Source organism: Podarcis muralis, chromosome 5 (assembly GCF_964188315.1).
Source record: "Podarcis muralis chromosome 5, rPodMur119.hap1.1, whole genome shotgun sequence".
NCBI lineage: Eukaryota > Metazoa > Chordata > Lepidosauria > Squamata > Lacertidae > Podarcis > Podarcis muralis.
In genome coordinates, this window is record NC_135659.1 from 23,155,595 (window position 1) to 23,170,318 (window position 14,724).

Consider the following 14,724-nt stretch of genomic DNA (forward strand, 5'->3'; position numbering starts at 1 on the left):
ACAGAGCTGAAGGAACCCACAGTACAGCAGTGAAACAAAAAGAGGGATATCCACTCCTCCTTCCTCCCATGGAGACTGGATTACAAAAGGTGTCATTCTCTACACAGGTGAACATGATGCTAGCCATCATCAGCTTGGCCAAGCAGTGCCACAGCCATCATGATCATCAAAAGAACAATCTTGCACAGATGAGGAAGAGCTGCAACAGAATATTGCTGTGCACCTTCTATTCCTAACAAGAAAGTGTTTCTTCTCCAGGTTCTAGCCAGTCAGGGCGCTCTGGGGTCCTGGAAGCCATAAACGGGCGTTCTATTCCCTCATTCCTAGTTTTCCAGCTTTCTTTCCCAACAATACTCAGTATTCCAAGTCTGTTTTGCATTATTTCTCCTAATGGACTTTTCTTAATGCCAAGGTTCCCCTTGGCGTGTTGATACCTCCCCACTTGTTTCTCCCTCTTGGCTCCCATGCTGTTGACATCCTCCATTGGTACCCAGGCAGTGAGCAAGCATGGAAAGAGGAGAGACATAGCAAAGCCTGGAATTTCATGCTTCCTGTATGTTGTTGGTCCTAGACAGTTTTTTAATCAAGCATTTATATCTTTATCTCCACAAGTCCCTATAGGACTTACTTCTGAGTAGACAGGGTTGAGATTACATGGTTAGACACAGCAGCCTTGCGAAGAAGCCCATAAAAGTGAGTAGCCCACAATTTTGGTCACCTACAAGCAATTCTTGTTTGCTACAGGTGATCAAGCAAGTAGCTATGTTAAAAACGGAATAGGGATCTTCTCCCTCTTTGTTCTGTTGAAGCTAATCTGCAGTCTCTGATTAATACATTCCTGGGAAACCCAGCCAGATGGGTGGGGTAAATAAATAAATAAATAAATTCTTTGCATACGAGCACAGAGAAACCAAAATCTCAACCAAAGGCTGCACTATTCGTACAACTCACTCACTCTAAGGTGCTACTGGAAGGAATTTTTTTATATTGTTTCACTCTAGGTTCAGTTTATTAACTTTTTGAATAAGCAAGAGTGAGAAAAGCTGCAGATGACATTTTCTTATGACATTTTCATTCATTCGTATGTCTGGGCCACAGACTGCACATGAACCCTTCCTGCTCTTTGAAACCTCAGGTCAGGGTCTGGAGACCAGACAAAGTACGTGACCTGTCAAGAGTCTCGATCAAGGCCAAAAACATTTTAAAGGAAAGCCATATGCTAACTGTCTGCTTACCATGACTGTGATTTGGAACAAACTAAATTCAAAACATTCTTGTGAAACCTTCATCCCATTTTCAGCATGTAAACATTCCTCAAAGCAAAAGTATTAAAAATGAAATCTTCCTGTGACTAGATCACATTGCATGTCTCCACCACAGCAAACAGTACACAAGAGTTTGCTTTATACGGAGTCAAACCATTGCTCCATCTAGCTCAGTACTGTCTACATTAGCATGAAGTAGCTTTTCTGGGTTTTAGGCAGGAGTCTTGAGTTTTCCCAGCCCTATCCAGAGATGCTAAGAATTGCACAGAAAGCACATCATTCTACCAGTGAACTATCATCCTTCACCAAACACAGCTCTCAGTCATTTCAGAAACAGGGCACTCAACTCTTTGGAAAAAACCATATACTTTTTAAAATTACATGAATTTATCATGGACCTGCAATATTTTATAGGTGTTATTAACACAATTCCCTGGGAAGCTCTCCTGCCCAAATGAAATGAATACCAGAGCTTGTAGCCCTCTTGTACCACTTTTGCTCATTTCAATGTGGTACACACTGGGTAGACTATGCCCTAAGTGAGCTTCCAGCATGTGTGTACAGGTTAAGACAGAATTAATATGTCCAGCATTTTGCATATTCTGCCTCTTACTTCCAGCTTTGTCCTGTGGTTATCTCAAAGTGTACATTACAAAACACAAGATGAATGCTTGTCACCAATTTAAATAGCCCAGGGATGCATGCAATTTATAAGAATGCATAATCATTTTCACAAAAAGTAGTAGATGACAAAACCAGAGCGTAAGTTTTCACTGCACCTAAATTATAGAGCAAGTTTACAAATGGTGAGAGTCCGTATATAAGGTATGTATACACACATATACTAGTATAGTGAAACTGTAGGGACTCATATGCAGGTCAAGTCAGCATACTAGATTTAAATAGCTAGTAGGTTATTCATCTTGCCCAAGAGAATTGTGCTTCCAGCTTTGGGATTTGGGGTTCATTCAGTTATAGGAAAACAGCAAACACACTCAGAAATAAACAATAAATAATAATAATAACAATGCTCTGAAAAAATAGGATTGCCAGATATGTAGGAATGTTTCACTAGGAATCTTAATTTTTGCAGAAGCTTGTTACCTTCTTTTCTTAGAGGAAGTTACCTGGCAGAGTACAGATGCTCTACACCACTTAATGATGCTGGCAACACCAAGATACACTTGAAATCAAATCTTGTTAACCTTGTTTGCATTTTTATCCCGAGCTGAAACCAGGTGCATTTCGACTCAAAATATTCCAGTTGTGAAAGGACACACCATTCATTTAAAGGAACCAGTAATGGTTTTGCCATTGATACCAACTGAACCTAAACAAAAACATACTGAATGACTACTTATCACCTCTTCAGCTTAAAAAGCTGATGGCTGCTATTTGCCAAAGGTTTTTCAGACCTATAGTATAGAGTGACATGCAAATTTTGCCATAAGCCTAAATCCTTGGTCTTGGTTCACAAGACTGAAGTTAAGGATATTCGGTTTGTTGAACAGAGGGATCTATCCTTTAGGCCACAATTCAACATTCAGGTTTTTGCCTTACCATTCCGCAGAAGGTCTCTGGTGGATTTCCACATGTTATGTCTGGTGGATCCAGGCTCACTTTCACATATTTCATCATATCTATGGCTTCTGGCTGACAGGCCGTGTAATCCCAAAACTTCCCTTCATCTGTGTAAATCTGGGTCTTACACACATCGTAATGCCCCCAAGCCGAAGTGTAGTGCTGTATCACCGACGACACAGTAACCCAAAGGGCATGAAGTGACAAGAATCTTGACAAATACATCTCTAAATCCTTCACAGGTGCCTTGACAGCTATAACCAGTAGCAATCAAAGGTGTAGTCTATATTATACATGTATGTACACCAGGAGTTGAGAGTTACTGTAAAAACATGTTCCGGACCAGAGCAGAAGAGTTAGGTTACAGTGTTTGCTTTTTTAAAGTTGGAAACTTTGGTGGTAGCCTGGCATTACAAAGAGATGTTTTTCATCTGAAGGATGTCCACTGCCTTAAAAAGAACGTATCAGGGCCTTAATCACATATGTAAAGGACGTTCAAAATCAGATGATAGCTTAGCAATGCTGCCAGTCTTCAGCTGGGTAGTCAGTAATCCTGAGCGATCCTCCTCTTTTGCGGCTCATGAGGAATGGCCAGCCAAACCGATAAATCAGTTGTTGGAGCAAAACGATGAGCATCTACAGGCCTGTGTCTAACTGCCATCAATCATTCTTTTCTTCTGGCACCAGCACCCTTTTAGAAACAATAAAAGTAAGAGTTATTGTCCAAGAATCAATGCATTAGAAAAATATACGATATGTTGACATTTCAAGAGCCTTTGATACAATATAAGGTAAATTGGAATAATCTGGATAACCTTTACTGGAGGGGCTTTTACTGGAGTGAACAAACTACCAGAATCACTCATCACCAAAACTATTTTGACATGAAAGATTTAACTCCTCTCTAACAAAGACAGATATGTAGCATTCTCAGTGAGTCCTGAGTCCCTCTTTCCCTTGGTTTATTTGCTTCAGAAATGGTATTTCCATCTTGGCAAAGCCCGAGAGCAAGAAATAGCCCTTAAACAGCTTTTGAATTTCATAACCAAAAGGGGGATAGAAACCCCCAACCCACCAGAGGTAGTGGATCTTTTATTACAGCGACAAAGGGCTGACAACAACTTGTGTGCTTTTCATCTCTTGGAAAGAAGGCCTGGGAGACAGCTCCAAGTGTCTAGTACACGTCTCAGCTTTTGTTAGCTTAATAAGAGAGATATTATAAGCACACTTCTGTCTCTTTGGATTTTTTCTCATTAGTACTGGAAGAGCTTTGCTTCTTTTGTTTAATTGTGTTTAATGACAAAGATAACAGTTGGCTCATTTGCAGCTTATAATAATTTCCTCTTTCTATAGGCCTTCTGTATTTTCTTTTTATTATTTTTATTATTATTTTAATGTCCTTTTATGTGTCAATTTTCAGAGCAGAAGCCATCCTCTCAAACCCCCTCTGTTCACAGGAGAGGGACATAAAACACTGTGCTGTAAATTAATTAAATGCTACAACTATTTTTTTTTTAATACAAAATCATGCACAGAACCATGGGACAGAGATGTTCACCTGACAGCCATCAGGCTTAATCAAGTCCCCCCCCCAAAAGCATTCTTTCCTGTCCTCTGGGGTGGGCAGATGGTCATCGGGATCTACTGATAGATCTCTGTACCAGCAGTAGATCAGAAAGGGTTTCTGACTGCCAGTTGTTAAACAGTACCAGTGACAAAATAACTTTTCCCACCTAAATTAATGAAAAGAAGTGAAATGAAGAGAACTGGGAGTGGACTTTCTGTGGAGGGGCTGTCAGCTCATCTCAGTTCTGGTACTGAAACCAAATTCCTTTGGCATCTTCTGCTTTGATTCTAATTATATGTCCTAGTAAACAACAACAAGAATATAGATTCGACAAGCTTGAAGTCTGCCCAGCCCTGCTCTACCAGATTTTAGTTAAGTTGTGATCAAAAGTTCCCAAAAGTTTTGGATGGGGGGGGCGGTGTTTACAGGCTCCAAGAAGTAAAGGCATTCCACACTTGATGGTGACATCTCTCTTGAATTTTGCACACAGCTTGTGCATATGTGTATATAATATGATGTTTGAGCTCAAAATCTGTGAAGCCCTTAGATTTAGATGGTGCCAATTGGCTCATGGATCCAGAGTATCTGCAAGCAAATCAGATTGTTCCAATATAAGAGTCTAGCACCTGGAGAATAGTGTGCCCCCTGAAAATACGAGAGTTTAGTTATTCCCTGGTACAGGCCACAGTCCTCAGACCTATGCTGGGATGGAAGCATTTCAATGTGCCACTCTATTTGCCTTTAATGATGCTTTCTGAATGTTGGGAGGCTGATCTACAGACTTCAAGGGAACAAGGAGCTGGTTCTTTCTGGCAATTTCCCCCAAGATGATGTGTTTAATCATATAGCCCCATTCTTAACAATCTGTTATTAAGCCACCATCCGCCACCAGCTCTCCCTTGGCATATGGAAGTACGGTAGCTGTGCTTCATACAGCTGCTTACCTCTGTTTGTCAGTTTTGATCTTCTAGCTAGTTGCATTATTGAGACTATGATGCCACACATATGAAAAAAAGCTCTCCACATTATAGTAACTTCTTACAGCTCATTCCAGAAAACATCTACTTCCAGGGAAAGGGAACCTGGTCTTCAAAGCGATTTTTGTAAACAAGTTCCTTCTATTCAAAGAAGGCACCGTCTTGAAACTGAACTTAGCTACAGAGACTACGCAGTGCCAACAGATGGCTGAATTGTGTTTCCATAGCAAATTACAATAATTGCCTTATGGACGCAAGTGCAATTTCCTATTATGTTCATTTCATAAAATGGTATTGTACAGCTGTTACATGCATTGCATTGCATTAGAAAGTGTTCTGGCTACTTGAATTTCCTTCCAGCAATGAGCTGCACAATGTTGGAATTTTAAATTGTCACAAACCTAGAAGCATTTTTATAATATATATATTTTCCAACAAACATACCTTTAAAACCATACCATTTTGTCCAACATCTCCCTTCAGTTTTGTTATGCTTAGTCTTGTGTAATCATCACCCAGCCATTTCATGCATTCATTTGGTAATTTAGAAACAGCGTTTGATTCATTTCAAATCTACTGTTTTAGAGTTTCTTTCAGTGTAGAGTCCAAAATGCACCTTTTTAGAAAGAAGGCAGATTTCCTTTCCCCACTCCCATTCATCGTTGGGGTGGGGAAGGGTTTACTGAAGAAATAATTCACTTTTTCGGTATTATTTGATCTTTTCTTTAGAAAATCAAATGTATGATTACCAGAAAAAAGCTATATATAATGAATGCTGAAATGATGAAGTACCTTTGTGAATAAAAAGATACACTTCTGCAAGTAAGCCCTATTATTTTCAGGACCCTTTACTCCTGTGCAAATGTGTGCTTAAATACCTAACCTTTCTTGCGGAGCTTTCCTTTTTTTCCATCAAGATGTCAGCAGACACACAAAGCACAAATGCAGAAAGTGGAGACTAAGAGCAGCATTGAACACTACCCCTCTTCACTAGGCTATACCCTTTCCCCTGTATAATGAATCCTCATTAAGGAAAGTTTAGAGTCATGATGATGGTCATTACGCAGAATTATAGACTGTATCATTGATTGAATTTAGTGTGCTGACAAGGGGAAAGTGGAGAAGATTCTGCAGGTGATATGAGAATCAGACAGATACCAGAACATGTGAATGGCATGTTTGACAAGAAGCAGCCAATTATAGCTTAAATTTCTGGCACCTGTCCGGTACATGATTAATAGTTTTTCATTACATTACAGACATATTATTAATGTATTAAAAATGTCATGCTTTGGCAAAAGCTAACGTAGCATACCTTAGCTAGTTGGCACCGTCTCATTATTAATGAGCTCTCAGTGACACAAGGAAAGATACTGACTTAAGATCACAGGCTAAGGGTCCTCAGTGTTTGGGGCAACAGCATCACGTGACCCATGTTGCATTTATGCATGGGAGGGGGGAGAGCAACTCATGAAAGCCAGGTCTCAGCTACCTACAGACGTAATGATTTTATTTTGATACACAAACTCACAAATTTCCACTTTGATCCTAAACAGAACAGCAGTTTATTTCAGCACAATTCAAATAAGATTCCTAGTTAAACTTCCTTAGGATCAAAAACTTTTTGAACGTTAACATCTGTAGTGGAGATAAGGAGCTTTGAAGAATCAAGTAGGATTCCGCCACCGACACCCCCTGCCCCAGCATTTTCCCAATTCATATTTGAACTATAACAGAGAAGTGCAAATAACTGACAGACGTCTGGTGTTGTGAATCCTCCCAAGAGTTTATAACCTCTGCCTACTATCCAATCATGCAATCTACCATATTAAACTGAATTGATCCACAGCACCTCACATACAAAAACTAGCATCTTCCTTAGTTGAAGGAAAGGTAATTGCAATCTGCTGGAAAAATAAATGGATTATGCTAACTGTATTCAACAGAGCCACAACACACAGTGTATTGGAGCTGTCCCTTGTTTCTGATAGCTCATCACTCCCAAGGTACTTTGACCCTTAAATTTTCCACCTATGCCCTATTCTCCAGTGTCTGAAAAAAACAACAGCAGGCATTTCACACCCCACCACCCCCATGAGCCAGCACACACATTCTTAACTTGCATTTATCGTGACTTAAAACAGTGATATTAATCGCTTCGTAATCAGCAATCTATTCTTAGGCATGGACGGGTAATCGATGCCCAGCCTTGCATGTTGCATTCATTACGCATACCAAATTTGATACCCTAGCTCAGACACCAAAAGCGAATGCCAGCTGTAATTAATTATTATAAAAGAGAACTGTCAATTCTCATTAACATTTTGCTGGCAAATGTAGCTTCTTGTAGTAGGCTTGGTCACTGGGAACAGCACCATCTTCCCACACTCGCAATAATAATCATCTCATTATAAAAACTGTCACCCAAGAATGAGATGATCGGGGATGCTGTCAGGAGAACTCTCCATGTAAGGGTTGCCTCTACTACTTGGCTTGATTTTTATTTTAAAAAGAGTTAAAAAAAATAAAGAACCCAAACCAGTTCTAGTTATATTTACTTCAAAAGAAGTAAAGTGTTTATGCATTTTAAGGAAGTGTGGTCAGGTTTGCAGCCTTTCGTTACATTGTCACATGCAAATCAAATATAACTTAGTACTGTAGGTAGATTGGTAGATAGATAATGAAACCATGAAGCAGATATGTGTCAACTGTATTCTATGCTATTCTCTACAGGTTTTCTTTAAAATCCTTTCATGGCATTTTGGGTGGTGTTTTCTTCAAAGGCTCCAATAATACTGTTATGAACACAATCCAGAACGTGCAATAAACCACCACAATTTTCCACTCCCCCCACCACCACTCAGGAAATCAAATCTGGTAGGGTAAGCCAGGGTCTCGGCATTTAAAACCAGCCCACATCTTAAAAAATAAAATAAAGGTCAAGCTCAGTCAACTTTGGAAGCTAAAAGGGAACATATATATAAAATAGGGTTTGCACTTTACCTTCTTGAATGTGGGATCAAAAGTGGAAAATGCCAATTTTGTACAGCCACAACTATGGAAACCTGGTGTATGCGAAACCTCTGCATTTAGAACTAGCCCACTGCTTTTCATAAATACTAAATTAGCTGCTGAACAAGCAAAAATAGGACCATATGGATAATTGGGTGTATGCTTTATGCCCTTAGGCTTGGAAAGAAGTAAAATACATTGGGTGTGGGTGAAATATATAAGAGGATTTTGATGGTAAAGAGTCTAGCTTTTTTTTAAAAAAAAAGCAATTAAATTTTTTGAACTGTGGAACAGTGCAGATATTTTTCCCTTGGGAAGGTAAGAGGGATTTTTGGAATTTTAAGTTGTAAGGCGAGAGAGAGAGAGACAAGATTTGAAATTTAATCACGAAAACCATGAGGCTCTAAAGCAACCTAACCCCCAATGATGACTGTCCCGTTTTTTCTGTCTTGCAGCATTATCCGGAAAACATAGTACACGAATGCCTCATAGCGTAGCACAGTATTCAAATTGGAAGGAAAATGAATCACATGCTTTCATTCGAGGGCAATATTATCAGTCACTGTTGGAAGCACGTATTGTTATAACTGCCATAGACTGCTGAAGCGCCTATCCTTCATTTAAGTAGCTGCTACAGAATAGCCTATTGCTTGCAACAGTTAGACACAATTACCAGGGAGAGATCGGTGCCTGCACAACATAAGAAAAGTTGTTGGAAAGTAACAAACTGTGGCAACAATCCTGAATGTAGCAATGCAACCTTGCGTACAGGATGGCTTCTCATGACACTCATAAGAAAATTTTCCAGCTGAATTTCAATATTCGTTACCACTTAAATATATGCAAGGAATTGGCTGTCGATAAGCTAAAAAGCCCTGGCTTTGTTTAAAATAATAGTAATAATTCTACACCTTGGATCACAAATGCAGTTGCATTTTTAAATGTGATTTAGGCGTGACAATTTGAGAAAGAATGAATATCCATCTCTAATTGCGAACTGCTGTGGAAATAGTTCATACAGGATCCACGATGATTCAAACGACACATTTTGCGGTGTACTTACCCAACTCTCTTGTTAGGGCAAATACGGAAATCTTTCAAGTTCCTAAAACTTGACAGAAAAGTATGGGGCTGAATTTATATGATGTTATAAGTGACTTCCAGGAACACATTTCGAGTCTAACAAGATTGTGTTATGAAATCTATTTGACAGAATCATCTTTTACATATCCACTCAAGGATAAAGCTCAATTAAGTTCGCTGTGGCTTACTTCCAATTAAGCGGGTTTAGGATTGGGCTATTTTCAAACAGATCCTAAGAACAAGGAAGCCTATGAGGAAAGGGGCCTGGCAACCCACAACCTGCACCACTGCCTTATTTATTCCCCTGCTTTCATATATTTGGAAAACAGAAAGATGAAGAAACAAATATTTATCAATATATGGCTCATACGTTAAGGGAACAAGATGTAAAGCATGCAAACTTTTAAGAGTTGTTATCTGTTGAATACACCTTTTCATCATAGCTCACTGTCATCTGATGCTTTTGTTTTTGGGGGATAAACTCATTTTCCTCTCTCGCCGCCCCCCACAACCCCAACACTTATATCTGACCAATTTAGAAATATTGTATTTCATTTCACATCAGAACGAAGACCCAGTGGAGTTGGGCTTAAGCCACCTCTCCCAGTTTTTTTTGCTGTATTTTGAATCACATTTCCTCCCTGCACAAAAATCTTTATTCACAGAACTGAAAAAGCTACTCGGATTCAGAATGAACGGTGCACTTTTTTAGCAGCTTTGGCTCAGATGATCCATTAAAAAAAGTAGTCTGTATTTAGCAAACACATTCCATTTTCTTACTGCCTACCATCATTAAAAAAAAAAAAAAATTCCAGGGAAAGATCTCGTGCTGAGGATAACCCTTTTTTGTAAATTGCAACAGTGAGGTTCTCTCCCTTCTTTAAATCTTGTGCCATCGATTCTGTGATTTTAAAATGAAATTCTAAGCTAGCAAAGGTCCAGGGCAGGAAGGTTACATATTGAAGGTTTCCTTATGAAGCAGAATTTAATTAGATGGTTCAGAATTGAGGACACCCCACTAGCAGAACAATGGATTTCAGGGGAGACGGTGCCAGCCCAAGGAGTACATCTCTAGCTTCATTGCCTTGGCAGAAAAGATGCCTGGATCCCCGCCGCCGCCACTGAACATATTCGGTGTTTGATAATAAAAGGTCAATTGCCCTCTTTCCTAGAAACAACCCCTCTGAAATACCCCGCTAGCACATTTCCGCCCTTTCGCCAAGATTGCAAATCTGGTCGCCTTCCCCACGGAAGACCCTCCCGGACGAACGGCAGAGGGCGCAGTTTCTATTCGTATCTAAGTTTGATCTCCTTTCCCTCTTCTAAATATCTCTTAATTGGTTACTGCGGGGAGGAGGGGGGGGTGGCGGAGAAGAGGAAACGCCAGAAAAGCACAATAATTCTGCTTGCTACGGAAATATGCATCTGAAGACGCTGCATTAAAAAAAAAAAAAAAAGTACATGGGCAGATAGACAGATGAACACCCGCTTCCTCTGAGCAAGCCACAGCGCTGCATCCAGATCCAATGCCCACTTTCCATCCCTCCAACCCGGGATAGAAAATAATAATAAAAAAAGAATAGAGCATCCCCTTCAGGTAGCCCTTTGCACGGTGGAAGGGAAAGAGGAGGACGCAGCAGCCAGTTAGGTGGGGAAGTCCCAACAAACCTCGGATGGGATCTCGTGCCTGTGTTTGGCCAACAGCGAAGTTTCCCCCGGGCAGGCTGAGAAAGGGTCCTCGATCTTTCCAGCTCTGGGATCTTAAGCAAGCGAGCCGAAGTGGGGAGAAACCTCGTTTTGGGGTGGGGGAAGTTTACCCCCTTCCTTTCCTTCGCACAGCGCCGTCTGGAGGGCGGGCAACGGGCGGGCTCGCGCGGAGCGCGCGGTTTTACTCACCGTGCGGGGCGATCGCTGCGCGCGTCGGGCAGGAGGAGAAGACGCCGAGGCCGAAGAACCGGGCGCCGCCTTCGCTCGGGACCCCCTTGGCGGGCGAAGGAGCCAACGAGGCTGTGGTGCCTCTCCGGCAGTGCAGGGACGCTAAGGGTGGAAAACGAGGGCTGCCCTCGCTGGCCGCTCCTCCCGCGTGCCGTTGCCGCCGCTCTCCCTTCGCAGGCGACGAGCTAACAAAGTTACACCTCACGCCCCCCGAAAAGAGAGACTTGCGCGAGCGAGGCAAGGGGAAGCAAAGCGAGCCTCGGGCTGAGGCTGGGCGCTCCCCGTGCGCGGCGCCCGGCGGGGATTAGCCACTCCTCTGGCGCGGCCACTTTGGAGCAGCAGCCCAGCTTGGCTAACAACGGGGCGGGAAATCCTGAAGCAGAGGGAGGGACCTGGCTCGGACAGAGGTGGCGGGAAGGGCGGCGCGGGAAGACGGCGTCCCTTCAGGCGTCCCGCTCCGCTGGGACTTTCCCGCCCTTCCCCGGCCGGCTTTTCCCTCAGGCCGCCGCACTTCTTGGCGTCAAACTTTTGGCGGGCAGGCGCGGGGCGCGCGCTGCTCGCCCGCCGGCCGCGGCGGCTCCAGGTGGCGCGGCTGCTCCCGTCGTGCTGGTGGCGGCGGCGGCTGTCGCTGCGGGACCCCCCCAGCTTTCATTTTATTTTCGGCCGCCGACGTTGAAGGTGCTCGGAAGGGACATAAATCACCGCAATTAGCCTTGGCGCCGACCAGAGCCTCCTCGCCTCTCCCAGGGCCCCGCTGCCGCCGCCGCTTCCTGGGCGCGTCGCGGCGCTCCAGTCAGAAATGTCACTGCACATCAGCGTCGACGGCGAGACGCGGGGAAAAGTCCATCGGATGAAATATACATGCAACACACCCCTCCTCCTCCTCCTCCTCCTCCTCCTCTCTCTCTTTTGCAGGACTGCAAATTCTCCTTGGGTACTACTCCTACCGGCAGCTCCTGGGCGCTCGCCGCGGCCCCTGCAGTGGCGAAAAGAAGCTCGCAAACTTAAGGACAGGACGCGATCAATGCGAGAGGGAGGGCGAGCGGCGAGGAAGGCGCAGAGGGGGTGGCACCGCCGTTTCACTTAAAAGCAATCTCCTCCTGCAACTGGCAGCGACGAGAGAGATTGCGAACCTTATACCACCTCCGGACCTGAGCGCGCCGAGCGGTCCTAACGCCGATGGTATCACCAGCCGGCTCCGGCTCCAGCTCCCCTTTTTTTGCTTACCACCCACAGCGTCTCCGGCACCTACCACGCCCCTCGTTCTCTCGCTTTAACAACGCACAGGTGTTTTCTAACACACCCAGCCCGTTACAGTCGTATCCATCTTATTAAGAATTAAGTCTGATTGCTGCAAAGCTGGGTGGGTGGGATTTGTGGCCCTTGGGATGTTGTTGGACTCCAGCTCCCATCAGCCCCCCAGCCAGCTCAGCCAGTGGTCAAGGGGGGTGGGAGTTGCAGCCCAGCAACAACTGGGGGGGAGCAGGTCCCCCCCCACCTCTGGTGTAAATGGTAGGTCACTTCCAGGTAAAGTTAGTGATTTCCAAAGGTTGAGGGAGTTGGGTAGGTTTAGCCTGGGAAAGAGGAGATATGCAGGCCACCTTCAAATTTCTAAAATGCTGGCACATGGAAGAGAGAGCAAGCCTCTTTTCTCATCCATAGCCAATGGCTTACAAGAAAGGAGATTCCGACTAAACATCAGAAGGGGCTTTCTGATAGAAGAGCTGTTGGGCAGTGGGACAGATTTGCACTGGAGGTTTTAATGACAGATGGATGGCTGTCTGTCATTGATGCTTTCATTGAGATTCCGGACCTCTGGGGTCCCTTCCAATTCTGTGCAACCTGAATCTCGACCATCACCAGACCACACATGCACCACTCCTTGGTCATGTAGGTTTGTCATAGTTCCCTGGAGCATTTGAGCTGCTTCACACTTTGCTTTAAAAATCCTGGCACCAAAATAAATGCCCAGCACTGCCACTTGTGAATGGTGCACTCATGTATAAATCCCCAGGGTTTTATGCATTTAACACTAGCAGTCGTCTGGAAAAGGGCTGGGCCACACCTTGCCTGTTTCCTTGCACTGATGTATGTGTCTGCACCCTTTGTGACTGATGGCATCACATTGACATTTGCTCTGATTGGTTTTATGTGACGTGATGAAAATTTTTGAGGCGACAGCCTCTTTCATATAGTCCTGATTTTCCTCTAAAGAAATAGGTCGTGTAGGTGACAATAGAGAATAGCACAGCTAAAGTTAAGTTCTTTAATGTCCCTGTGAGAGGACATGCCTAGCTCTTTCACTGAAACCAAAGGCACACCTATCCATTTCACGTTGGTGGCAGAGCCATAGCTCAATGGTAGTGCATACATTAAGCATTTTTCAGCATTCAAATTCCAAAAAATGAGGGGTGCTAAAAAGTTGTAACATGACTTGGGAACTCAAAAGCTGTGGTTAAATTAATAAAATTTGGTTTTGTTTGGGAAGTGAATTGTGTGTAAAATTGCACAGAAATTCTTAAAAATGATAGCCAAGTACTTGCAGTTATATTATATATTAATATGTATCATCATCATCATCATCATTGAGCATTACCTAACATTTTCAAAAAGAAAAATTAAAATTATTTGGTTTTCCGATAGCAGTTTCTGTGCTTTCTCATCAAATGCAGACCTACCAAGCTAAATGTTGTCGTCGGAAAAATAAAAGCAGATTTGAATTTCTCACACTCTAAAACATATTTTTAAGACTGAAGAAATTTGCAAAAATAAAGTTATACCCTCTGAAATGACATGCCCTAAGCAGGAGTCTCAGATTCTACCGCTGGCAAGTAAGGCAGGGAAGACTCCTGTCTGCAGCCCTGTCACCTCTTGTTGACAATACTGAGCCTTAAGACTCACAAGCCTGAAATCTAAAGTATGTGTGCTGCTCATTTATTACTGGTGATACACTTTATTTAGAATACTCCTATGACACCCTTCAGTTCAAAGCATGACATTCGAGGGCTGGGGGGGGCACCCAGTATGTCATGAACTTGTGAGCTTACAGAATGCCAATTAATTGAGGGGGGCTCTAAATCAGAGGTGGGAAACCTCTGGGGCTGATAGGAGTTGAACAACACCTCAAAGTCCACAGGTTCCCCATCCCCGTTCTAATTAAACCAGAGTTTGTTCATCTTATCAAAGGCAAAATCAGACCTGCTAAGAACCAAACATGGTCCATAGGACTGTTACAAGGAATCAGGGACCCATTCATGTTTCTCCTATGTAACTGTGACGTGACAGAATCACTTTCTCACATCAT

At 43.1% G+C, this 14,724-nt stretch overlaps 1 protein-coding gene across 8 annotated transcripts in view; it reads right to left on the bottom strand.

Moving 5' to 3' along the window:
• Nucleotides 1-12,624, bottom strand: part of NTNG1 (netrin G1) — a 206,281-nt gene extending 193,657 nt beyond the window's left edge. For 2 of the 8 annotated variants that reach the window (XM_028732635.2, XM_028732634.2), the window contains exons 1-2: nucleotides 11,382-12,622; nucleotides 2,826-3,537 (exon numbers count right to left, since the gene is read on the bottom strand). In XM_028732635.2, the coding sequence (XP_028588468.1) occupies nucleotides 2,826-3,071 (246 nt within the window). In that variant the 5' untranslated portion in view covers nucleotides 3,072-3,537; nucleotides 11,382-12,622. Of the gene's footprint in view, nucleotides 1-2,825; nucleotides 3,538-11,153; nucleotides 11,294-11,381 lie in introns of those variants that run through there. The other 6 variants (XM_028732636.2, XM_028732637.2, XM_028732631.2 and 3 more) reach the window with 5 other exon arrangements.
• Nucleotides 12,625-14,724: the final 2,100 nt, after the last annotated feature.